The 21612-nt window shown below is 35.0% G+C and overlaps 2 protein-coding genes across 2 annotated transcripts; one reads left to right on the forward strand and one right to left on the reverse strand.

The window, feature by feature from the left end:
* Nucleotides 1-198: 198 nt before the first annotated feature.
* On the reverse strand, nucleotides 199-5494 carry LOC111402211 (phosphoenolpyruvate/phosphate translocator 1, chloroplastic-like). Its single transcript, XM_023030374.1, has 9 exons — nucleotides 4971-5494; nucleotides 3618-3740; nucleotides 3371-3523; nucleotides 1830-1915; nucleotides 1646-1730; nucleotides 1258-1380; nucleotides 1078-1146; nucleotides 748-877; nucleotides 199-645 (listed from the first exon to the last, which is right to left on the reverse strand). The coding sequence occupies exons 1-9, from the start codon at nucleotides 5373-5375 to the stop codon at nucleotides 575-577; spliced, it is 1245 nt and encodes a 414-aa protein (XP_022886142.1). The 5' UTR covers nucleotides 5376-5494; the 3' UTR covers nucleotides 199-574.
* An 8230-nt stretch (nucleotides 5495-13724) lies between these two features.
* LOC111400645 lies at nucleotides 13725-15503 on the forward strand. Its single transcript, XM_023028041.1, has one exon. The coding sequence runs from the start codon at nucleotides 13725-13727 to the stop codon at nucleotides 15501-15503; it is 1779 nt and encodes a 592-aa protein (XP_022883809.1).
* The last annotated feature ends 6109 nt before the right edge of the window (nucleotides 15504-21612 follow it).

Raw genomic sequence — 21612 nt, forward strand, 5'->3', positions numbered from 1 at the left:
TTAATTACTCTCCTTCCTGTGGGTAAGTATCCATGGTTGGTTAGTGTTTTATTCATGACTTGACTGGGTTGCTAATGCACTTTTAATTTAGTCAATATTCTTTCAGTGAAATAACTTGCATTTAGATGGTGTTATTGACTATTGAATTGCTTAAATGATTTCGTGTGGTAAATTTAAATACTGTATCATTAAATACAATTTCAAGAATTGTCTCTTTAGCAATTGATTCTTTTTAAGTGCATACCGTGCCAATTACAACTGAGACTTTTTAGCCAGCAGCAGACTGCTTATTGAAAGTCAAAAGACAAAATGAAAAGTCATACTACAACAACTGTAAACATTCCCTTCTCGATCTGTCTTCGATCGAATTTTGAATGGAAACTATAACCAGATAGTCATTTCAACTAGGGAAGAAAACAGTTAGCCAGCCAAATTTAAATCACTAAATCTGGATGTCCAGAGTAAAGAATGAGGCAATCTCAAGAAGACAGAAACTAACATAGAAACGAGATTGCAATGGTGCTTTTCGATCTAATACCATGATTAGCCAACAAAATTGTCGGATATAACAACTTCAAGCCGTCTTTGGCTTAATACGCTTCACTCTTGAATACAGGAACACTCCAGAAAGGGCTATGCCAGTGCCTGCACCAAATGACAAATAAAGTCAATTTTAGTACTGCAGAACTTGGTTGATTCGTTTCAAATCCTCTACAAGTTCATAGAACGCCATGTGAAGTATTTTACCCAAGGAGTTAATAGGTGAAACTGGTGTTTGGAAGAAGAGAACAGAGGTCACAATCACCACCACCCTCTTCACGCAGTTGCCCACAGAATGGGTAACTGGAGACACCCTCTGCAATATCATGTACGAAACCTGTATAACAACCCTTGTTAGCAATCTCATAATAATAGCCTCTTTGGATAGATTTTATGATACTTTCAAACATTAATATTTGACTTGTATCAAGTTACCTATGTGACTGAGTACTTTGACAGAGATTCGTGGTTCAAAATTCCAGGTTGCGTGGTATTATGCAAGTTTTGAAAAATGGAAGAAAAACCTGAGATGCTTACCTGCTGATATGCATGAAAACACAGAGCAGCAAGGAGAGACCTCGTGTAAAGTTGCCTGATATTCAACCCCTGGCAAGGAACAATATGAGGATAAATTTATCTTGTTTTAATTTTCTGACAGATGAAATAATGACCCAACATATGAAATTCATGAAATGGAAAATCTTGATATATTCTTACTGTGATACTCTGAAGGTATGATGGGGTAAACTTAACTCCTTCCATAAATATAGCAGCAGGAGCCAGCAAGATGAAGGACATAATTGTGATTATTGAGAAGAGAGTAATGTTGTCCAAAGATTCCTATGAGGGAAAAAAATGAACTGGAGATGATGCACCAATCCTAGAAAAAAAAATGTGGAAAACAACCTTCCAATTTCATTTTTTCCAAGTAATTTGGAAACAAATGTCACGACTGATATATAATGACAAAAATATTTACTGCAATCATATTCCACAAGCAATTCTCATCAATACAGCAACAAATAATCCCTTATTTAAGACCTACAATCCTGAGAAACACTGCATCGTTTCAGACAGAGAAAAATAAAATTGAGACTATATATACCTCTTTCTTGACCATAAACTTCTTGCTAAGGACATTCCGAGATTGATTGGTCAAATTTGAGGCCATGGCACTCCAAAAACCAGCCCTTAAAACAGAGTACAAATTCCAGAAAGACTTAGCATATACAGTTAAAGAGAATAGAAGCAAAATCATTTATTGAGAGTGATGCATTATCATGTCTCACCAATTAAAAGAAGCCTCAGTCATTGATGCCAAACCAACTCCACCAACAATTGGTAAGAGAGACGCAATTACCCATATTGTAGGAAACTGCGCAAAGTGGAAAAGAAATTATTGAATGTCTCGGAATATAGCAAAATACTTAGTGTAATCAGTGCTAGCATTGTAGCACCCTGAATTCAACTCCTCTATAGAAACTGACAGTAAGTTATGAAACAAATTAGATCCATAACATATTACATAGGGCAAGATTTGGAATAGTATAGACTTTGGGAGAGTATTTCACAAACTACTCCACAATTTCTTTTCTCCTATGAGACTGAAGGTTGTAATTAGGAAAGTTCAGATTCTTGAAGCTGTGTAGAAGCAGGATGAGAGTCTTTTGCCACTTCAGAATGGTTTCCAATACAGGTACAATGGATAATAAAAGGGGTTTTGGGTTTTGAATAATGTTATCTAGCACCAGTAGTACCAATCTAGGTAGTCACTCTTGTTCAATTAAATGAATCAAGTGACAACACATTTAAGTGGATCCATAAAATGCCATACAGTTGTTATCTAGACCAGTACTTTACACCAGTTGTGATGAATAGCATCACTCTTGGATATTTTATTCTTCCAGGTTCATTAGCAGATCATTTTCTCTCTTCATTTTTTCTTTATCCATCTCAAATTCTCCTTTTCTTTCTTTTACGATCATATGAAAATCGTCTATTTTTATCAAACTTAAAGTTTTTGTTTGGATGTTAATACCACAGAATATCCAAAAGAAAGAGTCCGCATGTCCTTTTGTGGCCTTCTTGGTGCATTCTATGACATAATCTAAATTATTTGATCATCTTTTGTTGCACTCAATTGGCCTCGAGATGTTAGAGCAAGCGAAAAGGGGAATTGATTGGGAGACTCCTTAAACCAGCTTTTCATTGACATCTCTGTATAATGGTGGGTTTGGTTCTTCCATAAAAGCTGAAATTATTTAAAAGCATTAAGTTTTGATATCCTTTGGGTCCTTATGTTGAGGAAGAAATGCAAAAATTTTAGCAGAGTGGCAATGGACTTTTCTGTGGAAGAGGATTGTATAACGGGATAGGATGTCTTCTGAATCCCATCTTTCTATATTTTGGGAAAATCACATAATATGATCTTGATTTCTGAGTTTATCTCTAGCATAAAGAGGATGTCTTGTCCCCTTTTTGTACTTACTATATTTTCCAATAGAATCTCTCCTCTTCTTATGAAAAAAATAGAAAAGGAAATAGTTATGTTTTCCCATTATAAAGCGCTTAGGAATCTGTGATTATGATAATTAATGTAGAATCAGGAATTATCTAGTTATTAAATAGGAACACTGTCCCAAGTCCAGTATATAAGAGCTCAAAACAGACAGTTCTAACAAAATGAAGAAATGTATTATATTATGGCTGCTTCAGCCGACAGAAATATTATACATCATGATAATATAAGCATTCAGAAACTCCATGAGAAGCGAGAATGAAAAACATAACTTAAATAATAGGAGTGGACTTGAGAAAATAGGAATAGCACCTCTCCTAAGAACATAGCTGAGAGGACAACTGAGAAAAAGGGCTCCATAGCTTTAATTGTATGAGTGAATGAAACAGCAACTTTTCCGAGACTCATGTTGGTGAAAAGGTTGCCCAAGGTATGAACCAAGGCCAACGGAAGGATTGCCGCAAGCTGCCCGTGGCAATAGATGATTAGTTTCATATTTATGGATGATCAACTGAACAAAAATATTATAGCATAATAATTCCTGAATAGTATAGAGTACCTGTGCACCACTGATTTTAGGCCGTTTGTAGAGATTGGATGTCCACATGATTATAACAAGGACAGTCCCAACAGCAAATTGAACTAGAGTGACTGTCACTGGGTATGGGAAAGCTTTAAGGACCTGCGACAAATTAGCACCATTATTAACTTCCACTATTAAATAGCTAAATACATTTGTCGGCATGGAACTGAGATCTCATATGTGATATCAATAATAAGTTAATTGCAAGGCCATCATCCCATGCCATCAACTCTAACAGCAAAGTTTTTCAAAGTCAAGTGCAGAACAAATTGTTCACATGAAATTATTTCTAAAATAACAATGTGATTGTCTACATATCCTCCAAATCATCAACAATTAAAAATCGATCTCACAGCTGCAGGTGGAACTGAAACAATCATAGAGTAAAGAAGCAACGAGAAAGAAAATTGTTTCCCGCATTTCGATCTTGACTTTCATTAGTATGACTGAAGACTTGACCAAGATAATCTTCAATAGCATTTCATTTATTTTCTTTTAGGGGAAACACGGCATAATGTATATTTGTCTTGTCCCGACTGTCTAACAAGCGAGTCTTTGCTTAGAGGGAGGTGTTTATTTTATTGGATAACAAGTATGTTATAAGTTAAGAGGCATTCAAAGAACACCCTTTATTTCATAGAAATTGGGCAGCAGCATCCTGCCACGGGATTCCTTTTGGTTTTCTGCACCAAATTTGCAAACCAAACAGAATCTAATCGGCTGAATAACATAAGGCCAAGCTCTAACTCAGTGCAAAACTAGTGTTTCATTTTTAAGAAGAATAATTGAAATTTAATATCTCTGCACCATGCAAAGTGAAAATTTGGAATAACCTTCCTTGTAAGAAACTTCTATAAGCGCGAAATATAGTTTATCTAAAATATAAATGAAAAAACCAAATCATTTGTATGCAGGGTAAGGAAAACAATCAAATATACCTTCATATCCCAAAGAAATCAGTTTCTGAAATTACAGATTGAGTCTCAAGTGATTTGAAAAAATAAAACTTCCAAGCTTAAGCTGCGAGTTATGGCCACATATATACATCGACTAAATATTGACTTCAATACAACCCTCAAGTGTAGGCAGGATTTACATTTTCCCATAAAAGCATTGTATTATTTTTTTTTAAATATTTTTTTTCATCATTAATCCAAGATGGATATTATCTTCAACCATTATTACCAATTAATATCATCAAAATTAACAATAATCATGTTCCCAATATCTCACCATCTAAACATGAAGGAACACATGTTACACATCTACAACTATCTTGACCAGATCATTGTAAACTAAGAAAAGACCAAAAAATAAGAAAGCAAGTACCTGCTTGTTGTAGAGATTGAAGTAGATATTAAATAGGTACCAGAGCCCGAAAAGCGATCCTAGCACCAAAGTATCCAAAACACTCTTAGATTTCGGACTCTCAGCAGCCCCTGCGCTCTCTGGTACAGATGCGGCCCGAGCCATGACGCCCTCGGACTCGGTCTCCTGATTTCCAGGTGCAGGGTTCGAAATCCACCCATTGGGTCTCAAAGAACAGATAACTGAACCCACTTTACGACTCGAAGAAGTATGAGCCAAATTTGAGCCCGACACCCGGACATTCTTGAAACAGAGCTGTTTCGACGGGGTGAGAGAAATGGGATTGAATCTGTAGAGAGAGGAGGCCTTTTGAGACTTCGCAGAGAGAGAAATGGAAGGCGAGAATGCAACTGCTGTGCTCTGCATTTTCCTAGATTCAGATCACAAGAGCTGTGAGAGAGAAGAGGTGGAGTGGGGGTGGGTATGAATGTATATATTTGTGTGGGTGGAATAACGTTGGCGGCTCCGTCGAGGAGCGAACAAGTTTGGTGGCAGTTGTATGTAATACTGCATACAAATCAGGAATATTCTCGGGATCTTGTTTGCGTAATTAGTCATTTGTAAAAAATGTCTAATTTAAAAGAATTTAGATCAAAATATTCTTATTAACAATTTATAATTTCACACTAAGACAAAAAAATGGACATTTTTGTAATATTGTTATTACCCAATAAAATTTTGACACATAATCTACCATATTTATTTCAAAAAATATACATGTCAAATCAAAATAAATGCTATATTTTTCATTGATTCAGAAATGTCGAGAACGACATTTTTAAATGTAGAGAAATGTCATGTTCAAAATAAAATGTCATTCTAAATAAATGAAACGGTGTTCAAATGCCGAGAATGACATATGGAATGTCGAGAATCATTATTTTAATGTAGCTTCTCATTAAAGTCACTTCTCAAAATTTGTGACAAATTGATAAAAAAATCAAATATCGAAAACGACATTTAAAATGTCGAGAATATCATTTCAAAATGTAGCTTTTCATTAACGTCATCATAAACAAATTGGCACTAAATTCAAATGAGTTGACACTTTTCAACTCATACCCTTAAAATTAAACATTTTTAAAAATGCCTTAGAAAAATACATTTGTGTCACTTGCATTCATTTGCGAAAATAGTTCTGATTGTTTTAAACTTGACATTTATACTCTTATTTCAAATCTTTCTTATGGAGTTGATCCTCTTTATTAAACCTTGCCATAAAATATGGATAATTTGCGCTAAAGGTCACTATTGTTTGCATTCATTACACAAATCATTCTCATTGTTTCAATTTTAACATTTGATAGATATTTCTTCGCACGAAAAGTCCTTATCGTCTTTTTTTTCATTAAAGAATTATAAAATAATTAATTTACCCCACTTTTTAAATAATCAAACAGGAAAGAAGAAATAATATAAGTGTTTGTTTGGTAGGAATTTTGTTAATTAATTTTTTGACTGTTAAAGATAAAGTGGGTCCTACTTACGAAAGAAGAATTAAAAAATGATAGGTAAAATAGTGAAATAACGATCAAAAAAATTAATATTAATTGAATTAAAATATTTATCAAACATATTCTAAAATAATTACATCTAGAGCTCTAAATTTTTTTAAAAGTACAAACGAGTTTAAAGTAAAATAATTTAAAATATTATTAAAAAAAAAATTATCTTCCATGCTAACCCACGTACCCCTACACCCACTCCCTACGCACCAAAATAATTAAAAAAATTAAAAGCATAAAAATAGAAGTAAGAAATGAAAAATAATTGAAAAAAAAAATATATGTTTCTTCCTCATCCAAGATTCTTTTGCCTCGTATATAGGAATTTATCTATTTTCTAACAAAACGAAAACAAAATTCAGAAGCTGACGCAGTGGGTACACATGTGTATATATAATCAATGACAAGAAGATAGAAATAAGCATTTGTTGAAAATAACTAAATTCCCTAAAGAAAACTTTTGTAATTTCGGTGAAGACAATAATAATAATAATAATAATAATAATAATAATAATAATAATAATAATAATAATAATAATAATAAAAAATAAATAAATAAATAAATAAATAAATTTAAATACGTAACTTGATTACGGAACAATACTTAAATTCCTAAATTATGCCATAATGGAATGGGAAAAATGGGGGTAAAGCGGGATGGTGGTAACGGTTGATGGCAAGGTGCGCAATTTAGCTCTTGTTTGATGGCCAGTATAAAGAGAGAAATTGGATTAAAATTGGGTTTTGAATAGTAATTATTTGGAGAATATTTGGTTAAAAAGTAGGAGCATTTTGAACTTAAGTGTAAAATATTTCATTGTGTGAATGTATGATTAAAAGTGAGTATGAAAAATAAAAAGTTTTAATTTAAAAAGAGTCAAAAAATGGTCTTTGTGAAAAAGAAATACCATTTCTTTTTCCTTATTTTTATTTTTATTTTTTTAAATTTTTTAATACTTTATAATTATTTTGGAGGTGGTAGTGGTCAGTGGAGGTTAGGGAATGGGCATAAGGGTAGGTGAGTTAATTGGATAGATAATATATATATATTTTTTGTTAGAATGTTTTAAAATATTTTATGTGAGATTTGTTTGTACTTTTTTAAAATATTGAAACTCTAGATGCAGTTTTTTATATTATTTTTTTCTACTTGATTATTTAAAATGTAGATAAATTAGTCATTTAATAATATTTTAATGGAAAAAATAGAAGGTAAGAACTCTTTGTACAAAGAAATGTCAATCTCAATGTCCCATGTCAAAATTGAAACAATAGGGACGATTGTTTAAGAAGGTAAACAGTAGGGATGATTTGTGTAAAAGATGCAAACGATAGGGACGTTTTGTGCCAGTTACCTATATTTCATGAAATGATTTAATTGAACATGACGGGAATGACCAACTCCACAAGAAATATTAGAAATGAAGGTATAAATGCCAAATTTGAAACAATAGGAACTATTTCCGCAATAAATACAAACATTGGGGATGTTTTATCCTTTTTTTTTCTAAATAATGATTAGACTTGAAACCACGTCCAACGCTCTGTAATGAATTCTTATGCATAATGAAGCAAAGTAAATTCTTTTGAAATTCCTATGTCCACATTTCGAATGTCAAGACATGAAGGATGTAGTTAAAAAGTGAGTATATTAAAGTAAAAGAAGTTGGAACGAATTCTAAACCAAGTTAGTTGTGTCGTGCATATGGACAAAAGCATGCCATGATTCAAAAAATTGAACTCAAATTCAAACGAGTGAGAATATTAAAGTAAAAGAAGTTGGAACGAATTCTAAACCAAGTTAGTTGTGTCGTGCATATGGACAAAAGCATGCCATGATTCAAAAAATTGAACTCAAATTCAAACGAGGCATCCTTCATGTCTTGACATTCGAATGTGGACATAGGAATTTCAAAAGAATTTACTTTGCTTTGTTATGCATAAGAATTCATTACAGAGTGTTGGACGTGGTTTCAAGTCTAATCATTATAGCAGAAAGGGAAATTATCATCTCATTATTTATTTATTACTGGTTACATAATAGAAGTTTCGCCTATACTTTCTACAGACTATTCATACATAGTTTGCAAAATGTGCTTTCAGTGAAGTTTGTTAATTCTACTTATATAGATCACTGATTGGAAAATCATCTCCTGTGTAATTTTATTTATCTTCGCCTTGTATCGCAGCTTCTTAGTTGGTCTTTTGTCCAACTGGAAGAGAACCTCCTGAAGGGTGTAAGAGAGTTAAATCAGAGGCATATATTTTCTATTTTGAATGCCTTAAGAAAAAGGTGTAAACACCAAATTACACGAGAAGCAACATGAAATAGAGAACATTATCCGCAAGTGTTAGTCCCAATTGTTCAAACCTTTTATATGTTCGAGTATTTTTCAGTAAAATACAAAATCTAAAAGTGCAGAAAAAATTATAAAGACAACACAAAGAATTTTCGGTCATAGGCCCCAAGGTTCGGCGACCAACTAACGCCTACATCCCCGTTGAGCATCCATACGGTTTAAGCTCGAATCCACTATCAAGATACCCATATTGGGCAAAACCAAGTTACAAACATTTGAGAGTACACTGCCGTTTCTCTTATCACAAGAGGCCCTCAGATTCTATACATGGATCTCACACAAAGATAAATCTCAACAATTCCTTTAAAGGATTTCACTCAAAAATCACAAAGAAAACCCACAGAAAGATGGAGAGTTCGAAGAGGAAGAACGGCAGTCTAGAAAATGAAAAAAAAAAAATAGGGTTAAACAAAATATCTCAAACCCTAGTTATATGAGATGTCTTCCATAGACCAATCCAACGGTCACAATTATGCCACGCGTAAGAGATCCAGCAGAGGACGCATTTTGGAGTTAAATTGCGCTTCTAGAAAACACGACCTTGTCAAGTCTAGAACCTTCAGTAAATGTTTGTTAAAATCATTGGGCCGGATCATGCAGAATATCAATTGGGCTCAAAGATTTCAGCAGCCCAAATCCTTACAACAAGAACAAGGAGTTAAGTGATAGAATAAAAGCAGTGTTAATCTAATTGGGCTGCCTCACTACTTTACTAGGCCTGTTGGGCTGCCTATTTTGTAAAACTGGGTTGGAACGCATTTGGAAAAGTCGAATTTTATAAAAAGACAACTTTGCCTCTTTTAATTGGATTGTGATATGCCGTCGATGTGGCTTACTCTTGACCCTAGATTATGTATGTTGGTATGGACTGATACTTATACTTGGGCCTCTCGTCTTCTTTTCTCTGTGTGAGATAGGATTTTCTCTAAAATCTATAACTGTGATCTTTATGTTTAATCTCTTTTCTTTTAGTAAGAGATTATGAGCATTTTGGTTACCTATTGTAAATGGCTAAAGAAAACTTGAAGAAGTATTTCTTCATACGTTTTGTACTGTTGCATTGTTGATATTAGTGGATTTAGAGCTATATCTCTTGGTAGATGCTCAATGGATGATTAGGTTTCAATACCGAATATCTGGGCCCTTTTAGGGCAAAACAATTCTTGTGTCCTTCAGTTTTTTGATATTCTGCATCTTTACAAAATTTTACAATTTTACAAACTTCAACACTTTTCTGAACGATCTGGTATAACAAATGGTATCACAGCCTTTATCTTCAAAGGTTTTGGCTTAGGGTGTGTTTTTTTACCCTAGTTTTTTCAAAATCTTTATAAAGTAGCAGATCTAGAAATCAAGTTCCTTTAGACCATAAGAGCTTGAAAGAGCAAAGAAGTTTCCATCTTATTATTCCCTTGCCAACAATTTTGTCTCTGTATTGATTGCAAAGGGTTGATTAACATTGTCCAATTTGCCATATGATGAAAACTGCAAGTTTGCAAGTCATTTAAGCACTAGAATTGGTGATTCCATATGCTGACGAAAATCTTAACATGTTGATGCTATGTGAAATTGAGCATAGAGGGAAGCATGGGATTTTCTTTTTGTTACATGTTGCCTCATATTTTAAGTTCGCAACAAAACTACATTAGGGTTGATCTCGAGTTCCATGATATGATAATGACAAAGTAAACGACAGACATGCTCCAATTTGGTGCTAAGGTCAACCTCAGTTTTCACCGACCCAACTACCTATCCCAAAAACAAGGGCGAAGTCAGGGGACAAAAATTTTAGTTAGCAGTTGGTTTGCATTTTCATTTTCCATTTTTATTTTCAAAACGATTTTTAGTTTTCCCTGAAAACGGCCCGTTTTCCGCGTTTTGAGCTATTTGGCAATTTATAACTGGAAACGCTCAAAATGATAAAAAATCGTTTTGCGTTTTCCGTTATAAATTTTAACTCGTTTTCGAAAATGCATTTTTGAAGACGGACCAAACGCGTTTTCCGCGTTTTCGAAAACGAAAAATGGAAAATGGCCCAAAAACAGCAAACCAACCACACCCTTATTTTTTTTTTTTGTTTAGGCGTGCTGCCTGCTCTCCCTCTGACCCTGGCTAAAAGGATCCTCAGCATCCAATTTGACATTAAATCTCCAGTCCTTCCTTACGTTATCCACCCTACAAGACAACTGAAGAAACTTTGATGTCCTTATCAGCAGATTACTTATGAATGCAGAGATCTCAGTTTGTATTCGAGAATGTCCTTCCTCAGATAAGTAAGATTCCTATGCAGGTGGGTACTGAGCCACTTATTCTTGATGTCTGGGAAAAAAAGTCAAGTCAAATTTGTTATTGAGCATACATCTGGCCAATAAAGATCCTGGCAGAGAAAAACCTGAGTAATCAAGTATCAACCTTGTACTAATTTATATGTTTTCCCAAATAAGAGTAAAGGACTTCAGAATGCATTCAATATTAATAATCTGCCATTAATTTGCTCAATTGTTCAAGTCTTCTATTAGTCAAGACATTGGTTTACATCACTTCCTTCAGGATATGGAAAACCTTGAATTCTTGGGCATTTCTTCCTTGAGGTTCACGACTAAGGCCATACATTTCATTTCCGTGATCTTTGCCTATATTGTGGAATAGCCAATATCTTTTCACCTTGTCGCAAAACCTCCTTGAATGGCTTAAACTTTGTGGAAGACAACATTTTCTTCCATATTCTCAATAAAACCTTGTAAGACGACAAAATTTACACACTTCTTCAATTGCAAACGAATACCACTTAATTAAAAAGGCAAAAAATTCTATTTAGGTATTGGAAAATGTTCGTTTTTCATCATACTTGACAGATTCTTTTACAAATTGATGAGATAACGATAAATTGAATAAAATTGTCAAAATCCCTTCATCATTTAAACTGTTGTGCTTACGTAATGTGGGTTATGGCAAAAAGAAAGTGGGAGAATTTTTTATTTTTACTTTGATTGGTACCACCACCACCACCTACTGCATTCGAATTGTAATATACTGGTCATGAATTCCATTCTGTGTCAAGATTTCTTCAATTCAAAATCATATACCTTAAGAAATCCAACAAATGTTCATTTCACCAAATCATAATGGATGGTAATACTACTGCAATCGAGTCATTCTGCAGCCATGGGAAGCCCAGATCTAAGGCTGTATCGAGATCTTCTAAAGCTGGTTTTCAATCCCCTATTGGTCATGTCGCCTGTTTCCTAATGCAGAACGGGTAGGATCTAGTTCACCAGTTTACATCTCTGCTGTTCTTGAATACCTCGCGATGAGGTCTGTCATGTTAAGACTTGGAGTTTCATCTTAGAAGGTCAATATTGTTAAGAGGAATCGTCCAAACATATATAAATTGTTCTATGCTTTCACCTTTTATTCAATGTGAGATTATATTCCTTAAGATGACATCGCAAGATGGTGGCTCTTTTGAGCAGACCAACCTTTAAATCCGTTTGTTCATTTTTTTAGTATTAATTGGATCAAATTGCTCGTTGGAGCTTAATTGACTTTGATATCATATTAAAATTTGGGGTTTCATCTTAAAAGATCGACCTTAATTGATCCATGTTTTCACCTTTATTCATTGTGAGATTATATCCTTTTAGGCTTTAACACATAAATGTAATTTTAACGTTTTTATTGTGCATGCATATGTAATGGGTGACACTATACGTACATAATAATGTACACACTAGTTTACACGCCCTCACATGGAAAGGGGCCCACGTACAATAAATTATGCATGGCCACCCTTCATGTGAGAGGTTTATAACCTATGTGTAAACATTGGTATACAAGCAGCATTACCCAAAATTATATAAGATGTTTCTGATTTGGTAAGTTGGATTTTGATATTTAATTGTTGGAGCTTTCTTGGAATGGTGCAGGAGACAACAAAAAGAATCGGTTTACTCCAATGCACATGTAGAAGGCTGAAAAAGGATTAATGCTATCTGACAATAGTGGCGGTGTCAGCATGTCATAGTCCAAAATAAATGAGTCATGAATCCTTATGTTTAATTGAATGACAAAAAGTGTTGTCACTTAGATCAGTGTTAAATGCCAATTGTGCTGAATAACATTACTGTGTAAAAATGAAGAGGAGTTGATGAAGTTGTTGGGTTTGGTGATAATTGCAAATGGTAGTGTTCTGTCCAACATTCATCGAAAACTTCTTCTGAAGAAGAAAGGTGGGAAGGGTGAAATTGGGTCTGCTTACAAGAAATTTGTGGCTTTTGTTTTGAATACAAAACGGTGTTATTGGGTTCAAATTGAAAGGATTTGGAGAACTGCAGAGGTTGCGGATTGCGGAGGGTGAAATTGGGTCTACTTGTTACGGATTGCGAAGGGTGAAATTGGGTCTGCTTCACTTGGTTTTAGATAAAGATTCCAAAATTTTTAAAGTTTTTCTTGGTCTAAAGATTCCACATTTTTTAAAGTTTTTCTTGGTATAAAAGCCATATGTGGCGATGGCGGCGGTGACGGTGGCGCCTTTTCTTAGTATAAAAGCCATGTGGCGGTGGCAGAGAAAGAGATTTTTGTTTTTTAATTATTTTAATAGGAGTTATTCCACAATAATGACAAATGTCAGCGACATTATGCCAGTTACTCCTTGATCTTTGTACTTAGTCAAATAGACTTCATCCCAGTTGACTTTTCAAAATCCACCATAAATCCTGGCTATAAAAGCGACTCAAATTATTCTGCTTGTGAATCATATCAGCTACGCATATCCCATAACTCAAACAAAAGAGCTCTGAGATACCAACCAACAAGTCGGGGGAAAATAAATTGCTCAGAAAGGTTTATAAATGGGTTCATCTAACTGCCCGGGACTTATCTCGCTGGATGAATGCCGAAATTATTGCAACGATGATTACGAGCTACGGGAACAAAAGAAACTTGATTCAACGATGCCATGGATTGGCATGTATATTGCAGCAGCTTCTGTAGTCTGCGCAATTGCTATGGCAGCTGATGCCTTTTGTGGCTTCAGAAACAAAAGGCTCTGGTTCCCGTGTAAGTACTTCTCTCTGAATGCAACTTCATTGACCCTATTAGCTATCACATTGAAGTTGCCAGTGGATATTACTGCCTTTGTGTTGGGCAATTACGATAAGATAGCTTGGGTTTGTAGCCCCATCTTGATGTCAACTTCTATGGGAAATTTCATGATAGCTTTGGGATCCATGAATGGTAATGAGATCTTACTTAACATGACTGCTCTAGGCATCCTGATAATTACAGTTATTGTCAATATTTGTATCCGTATTATCCAAATGCGTGATTTTGATGTTATAGAGATATTGGGAGAAGCAATTGCAGCCACTGTTTTTATGTTTCTTTCACTTGTTATCTTCGTATCTTTGTCTTTAACGGTTCCAACCACCAGAATATATCTAGAATCAAAGTACAATGAAATGCACAAAATAGTTTTGGACAAAGAAAAAGTGGAGTGGAGGAAATTTACAGTCGATAATCTGAGACTAGTGGTGAAGAAGTATTGGGTGATGGCAGTAACTGGTAATCCCCAGTTTGTGATTGCACGTTCTGTTTTTAGCGCTACTTCAGGTGTGATGTGTCTGTTGATTGCTCTCACCTTGGTAGAAGCTCATATAAGGATGCCAATAGTGTACAAAGGATTTGGAAGGGTTTATTCTGCCTATAAGTGGTCCATCGATTGGATTATTGTAACACAGTCTATCGGAGTGGCAGTGGGTATTATTGCCCCTGCATTCAGATGGTTCACTGCTGCCAGCTTCAAGAGTTCAGAATTAGGGAGCAAAAGCTTCAGAGACGAATTCAAAATCGAGACTTATTGGATTCAGAGTCTTGTTGACTGGAGAGAAAGATCGTTGCCTATACACTTTCCGCACCACAAGTGCAGAAAACTTTTTCAAGATGCAAAATGGCTAATTCTCAATTTCTGCATTGGTGTTCAGATTCTAATTGTTTTGGTTGGCAAACTTTTTCTTCTTATTTCTGCATTATGCCTCCACCACATCAATACGTTGAAGTTATTCATTAATGATGCTGTTAAGATCAAGAAAAGATCAGAATCTGGCGAGGGCACCCAGCTGGATCTATCTAAGTACGTCCTGCTACTTGAAGGAGAGGCAGAAGTCCCTAAAAGGGTCTTGAAGAACATTTGCAATGAGGTGGACAAGCTGATGCAGAAATCTAAAAGAAAGTATCCGAAGAACCTAATTGAACTTCTAAATAAATCTACCAACTTCAATGGGGTTAGAGAATTTGACAGTAATGAAATTCCAAGATTAAATTCCGCAGCCGAGCCTCCTAATTGCTGGTCTCTACCCGTTGTGACTCTTACAAGCATTGCAATTTCACTTCCTAACATCCCAAATGACCGTGTCAATCAGTTAGTGAGGTGCGTCGGTGAAGGCTTATTGTTGCTAAAACTTATAGAGAAAAGCCTGGATAGAAATGGAGCTTTGGTAAACATCAGAAATGCAGCCGATGTTGTATGGGTAGAAGTTGAATTACATCGCAAGTGGCTAGATAAGGATCTCCATAAATCATATCTCCAAGGCAGAACCTCTGGGGAAACACTTGGAAGAGTTCTCCAATGAATCTAAAAGGACTGTAATGGAGTTCCACAGAGACGTGAATGATTTCCTCATGGAAAATCCTCTAAATTGGCCAGTTAAGATCATAGCTGCTAACTCAATGTACCGAATCAGTAAAACAATTTTGCTGTCTCTTGGCAATTACCAAACAGATGATCCGAGACTGTTTGACCATTTATCGCTCATGATTGCAGATATATTGGCAGCTTCCTTTACCAATTTACCACATGTTATAACTACAAAATGCCACAATAATTCTTCGGAGGAAAGGGAAAAGAGTATTCGTCAAGCAGCTATCCTTCTTGGTGAAACTGAAGAAATTCTTGAAATTCTTCAGCAGCGTGAGATTCCAAGCTTTGATCCCGATAAAGCAGCGTATGTTGAAGAGTGGCGCACTTTTATGCAGCAAGATAGAGAAAATCTGCTGGCCTAGTTCAAGTATTGCAAGTGCAACTCAGCAATCCATTGGAGAACATGTGGCTATTGAACTGCAGGGTTGAGTGCAAGAACACAAGCAAGTAGGAAGAATAGTTACTTCATTGCTGTAAAATTAGGTTTTGTCCAAATGCACGTTTATCCCGTCCTTCGCTTCTATGATTAGCATTGTTTATGCAATTATCTTGTTTTATTATTGTGATGTCATACTTGCAATGTTCCTAAATTTTTATCGAGTGTGAATTATCATCCGTTTGGGATTTTCTTCGGGGATGAGTTTTTCACTTTTTCTCAATACTTTAGCCGATGATATGAATTCTCTTCTTGTTAGAATAAGCTTGGGATAGTGCAATATATAACCTAAGAGACTCTAATTGTGATGTCTTGGAACTTATATTCCAAGTGTTAACCATTTAACTTAGGGTCTGCTTGGGATTTCCGATTACTGGTTATTGACAGTTTTTAAAAAATGGGTTTTTAATCGTTTAGGAAACAATTGATTTTGAGTAATTTTTGTAACAGTTTTTAGAACAATTTAACCCATTCTTGAGAGTTTATTATCCACCGATTATGAAAGTCTTTTTTAAATAAAATTACACATATGCTCCTTATTGAAATTTTCATTTTGTATGAATTTTTTTACTCATAAGTGATATTTTACATATAATTTTTACATATAATAATTGACATTAATTTTTACTTATAATTAATATATTTTTATTTTTTCTTTCTATAAGTAAATTTCATAGTTATAAGTTAATTTTGTACTTTAAAATAAGTTCTATAAATAAGTGAACTTTTTACTTGTAAATAAAATTTTTATGTTTTATAAGTAAATTTTTATCTCACTAGCAGTATATACTTTATGAACAAATTTTTACACAAAAATGAATTTTATTGTATAAGTAATATTTTATTTGTAAGTAAATTTTATAGAGATGAAGTTAGAAGAGAATCTAATGAACGATCAAAATCTATCGATTTGACAGGTTGTGAAAAAGGGTCAAAATTACACACCCAAATTCGGTGCCCAAAAAACCTAACAAGCACTAGTTTTCTCAATTCCTAATAAACACCGCCAGTGCCACAATTAAAGGGTCACACAGAAAATAAAATTTTAACTTCTATGGGACTAGGATGTTTTACTTATAAAGGCTTGCTCATTTTGAAAATAAAAATTGAAAAAAAAACTCTAGACAAAATAATTAAAGCACAATTTTGTACCATGTTACACATGACATATCAAAGTCCAACATGTCCAAAAATCTCATGAAAATAATGTCGCTTAGTTCTTCAAAACAATTTCTCAAATTCACTGCCTCCGGGCTCCAACTACAGCTAAACTGTGCAGGCAGTACTTCAAAAATTCAGTCAAAAATCATATAAAACAAACCAAACCTTTCCAAAACTTTAGATTGAAGAGTATGAAGGCTCATGCTCTGATTTCGTGCTTAATTCTCAATCTGAGTCGCAACTCACAAATTGGCTGCAGCTGAGAAGGAGATCATGCAAACCAGTCAACTTCTGTAGATTTTTAAAATAACTATGTTTTTCACCACAGGAAGGGCTTTATGTCAATGTAAAGGTCTATAAGTAATATGCACAAAATAAGCAGAGACCGAGAAGTGTAGTGTTGGGAATCTACTTAACATGCGCAGCAAAAAATTAAAATAATTTTCAGTTCCCACTAAAAATCGTCTTTGTGTTTAGATAGAAATTGTGATAAGATTGCACTTTTTCCAAATCTGCAAACTTCTTTGCTATTCTTTTCGTTCCAACAATCTTGATTCGCCACTCACAGCTGTCCAATTGTCAAGCCTCTAACGGTGATCGACACAGAGAACAAGATTACCGCTACCAATGTTTTGTCCTCTTGTGCTAACAAAAATAATTATGAGAAAAAAACATATCGATTGAAAACCTTAGCCATGTATTTATATAAGTCCAAACGGGTCTGGCCTGGTTCGATCCAATATTTAATTAATTCATTTAATTAAATCCAGTCTGTGAATTAATTAATTCAATTAATTAATTCGGGCCTATAAGTAACCAAACCAATTAATTAATTTATCCAACGATTGTTAAATTAATTAATTCACAAATTGCAATTTTCCAATTCTCTTTTGTGTGCGACCCATCAGGTTCTCGATCATGATACCTAACGACGTGAAATATTATTTTGATATAATCAAAATTGATAAATTAAAACGCTCTTTTAATTTATCATCAATTCACACTCGCCGTCCCAGATTGACATCTTGCAATGTGTTAGAGTAATACATATGACGGGAAATGTCATGTGGTATAACAAAACCAAACTCGTTCGTTTACCATGAAATTATAATCCCTTCGTCAATATAGTCTGATCAATTACGAGATATGAAAGTGTGTCAATCTCGATTATCGATCATATCTTTCACTCCACTATTAAGTCAAAATAAATCGAAAACTCATTTTCGACTTATGAGTACACATTGGTCAGAGATTTCGTTATCGACTTAATTGAGTGAAACGCAGATCATAATCTCTTACTATTTAAGAGTGACGAATCCTCTATTGGCCATTCACGATCTTCATATGATTATTGACATACCCGAACGATGCCGTATTAGCAGCCCTTGGCAGAGCAACATCCAACATTGTCAAAGCATGATCGTCCTCATATAAGGTACTATGACGACCTCAAGTCAAAAGGACCAATCCCACTTTCGAACGTTAGAGATTAGCCACTGACACTCAGATAGTTATCCATGTGGAATCTCTCGACGAGTCTTCAATGTATTGTTCTATAACAAAATATCCATGTGTTCATTTAAGTGTCATCACACTTTAGCTTGTGAGATTAGCTACTTACTTCATAAGTAAGAAATGCCACACGCGATGGTCTATCCGTAATAACGATATCCGTATCTCGTTATTAAAATGAATTTATTGCTTAATTCTATTTATCTTATTTTTATGACAAAATATCAAGCAAAGGCATGTAGAGGTATCATCCTAAAGTTGGAAACCAGAAGGGGTCAGATTAAATTGCAACTCATTGTAAAATTTCATCTTTTCTTCATAAGGCATACTTTTAAATTTTTAAAGCTTAGCCAACGCACTCTAATTTCGTCTGTGTCCTTGGATAATGCATCGAACATCCCATGCAGCCATAAAAAGATCCTATAAACTGTTAACTATTGATTACACTGTTAATATGATTTTAAGTTTCGTGTTAAACCCACAAGCATAGGGGATCATAGACAAATAATAGATTTAGTGAGTTAAGAGTATTATCCCACAAGAAATAATTCAATTCAAATTTACTAGTTTCATATGAAATTCGATTTATAAAAAACAAAATGGAGATTTTGATTTTATTTTTGCTAAATTATTCTAAGAAAACAATAAAAGTTTGGTTTTTAGCAAATTATAGATGATTGCATTGGATTTTGAATCCACCTATTGCATCTATCTCAAATTTTGATTTGTAATCTCGTTCAATTCATGTGTTCTTGGCAATCGATAAAGCTATGATATATAATTTTCTTTTCCAAGATAAATTAAATTTATCCTAACCACGACCCGAATCTATTTCTAGCCCGAATTCGAATGGTTAGAATGCATTAAAGTTTAAATTATTTATATGATGCCACACGTGACAAATGTTATTCCTAATATCTATTGCATATATGTTGGTAGTGCACTCCTGCTATGCTTAGAGGTTCATGCTCGTGGCAGGTCTTTTCATGATACCCGCTCGTGCCAGGTCTTTTTTGGTGCCTTCTCATGGCAAAGTCTTTTGATGATGTCTGCTTGTGACAGGTCTTTTTTGTGCCTACTTCTGACAAGTTTTCTTTGGTGCCTGCTCGTGGCTGGTCTTTTTTGTGCATGCTCATGACAAGTCTTCTTTGAGGTATTCTTTCCAGAAGAAAACATGTGTTGGGGGATCCCCAACTCACTTTATATAAACTTCTTACCTTCTAGAAACAAAATAGGCTCGTAGGCCTTGACAAAATAACTATCTAAGTAAATAAGAAAATGCATGGGCCGTGCAAGCCCGATTAAAGGTAAACTAGCTAAAAAAGCATAGGGCATGCAAGTCCAAGTAAACTAAACTAAACAAGCTAAAAAAGGAAACAACAAAGAAAAGCATCCTAGCTGACCATTAATCTTTACTATGCTTGACCCCAATCTCTATCAGTTCTTCTTCTGGAACAAATTTTTCTTGGTTCTCGAGCTCAGGGTTCGATAGTTGCATAACATCAATGCTCATTCTCCAAATCCAAGTAACATAGCACTGCCTTACTGCTTTCTGATCGCCATGCACGACCCCATACCATCACTTGTTGGAAACTTCATAACAAGATGGAAGGTAGATAAAATGGCCCTAATTTTATTGAGCAGTGATCTCTCGATGATGGAGTTGTAGGCCATCGGAGCGTGAACTACATGGAAGGGAGTGATTTCTGTCACCTGCTTTTGTCCTGAGCCCAATGTTAGGAGAAGATCAATGATTCCTTCCGGGATGATTATTCCAACCCAAATCCCTCTGCCTTGAGTTGGTTAACAGTAATACCCATCTTCATGAAGGCCTCATGGGACAACACATTGGCCGCACTCCTATTGTTAACCAAGACCCTCCTTACTTCAATGTTGGTGATGATGGCATATATGACCAAGGCATCGTCATGTGGGTATGATATGTCTTCTGAGTCCTTTGATCCAAATGTGTTATCTTCCACGTCGTTGAGAGTTGTCATTGGTGTGGAACTATGTCGTCAGGCACATTGCTTGCGTCCACTATTTGAATCTCCTCCCAAGGCAATCCTCCTTATTATAATGTTGATGGTACCTGCTATTGGTTGGTTACCTCCTAAGGATTTTGGAATCTTCCCATTGTTACGGTCATTCTTGGGACGCTTGTCATCCCCGATAAATTCCTTTAGGAATCCTCTTTTTATCAAAGATTCAATCTCACGGTGCAATGTTATGCAATCCTCTATTGTATGCTCATGGTCACGATACTTGTTCTTGTCCCTGGCCTCAGGGGAGACCACAACCTTGGTGGCCACTTGAACTCCTTCATATCTTTGATTTTAATCAGTATATTCGACCCATAGGTGTTTAGATGTGTAAATGTCGATGGTGCGCTCTGCTTCTGCTTTCCTTCGACAAGGTCTTGTTGTAGATTCGGCTCACGCTACCTCTTATGCTCAGCCCCATCATAAGTCGGACCAACTCTCCTTAGATTCAGTGTCTCTTTCCATATTAATGTATTTATCTTCTCGGGTCAGAAGCTCGGTCATTGACTTTGGGGGAGTTTTTGACAAACTCATCTTGAATGCCTCACATCTTATAGCATGTGTGAGGGTGGAGATTGCTGCTGTGATATGGAGATCGGGGATTTGAAGTCTTTCTTTATTAAACCTCTTCATGAAGTTACGTAGGGTTTCATTCTGCCCTTGACGAAGTTGCATGAGCGAAACCGTTGTCTTTCTGATGCATTTACTATTGGCAAAGAGGGTAGAGAACTTGTCGGCTAGATGTGAGAAAGAGGCTATTAAGGTTGTTTTGGCCATGAGGAAAGTTTTGCATCAAAATAAAAGGATAGGAGGTATTCTAGAATACATACAAAGGTCAGTTTTAAGATATAAGGCTTTTCTATTAGAACGTTTTGTTCAAAAGGATTCCC

This window comes from Olea europaea, chromosome 10, assembly GCF_002742605.1.
Source record: "Olea europaea var. sylvestris chromosome 10, O_europaea_v1, whole genome shotgun sequence".
Lineage (NCBI taxonomy): Eukaryota > Viridiplantae > Streptophyta > Magnoliopsida > Lamiales > Oleaceae > Olea > Olea europaea.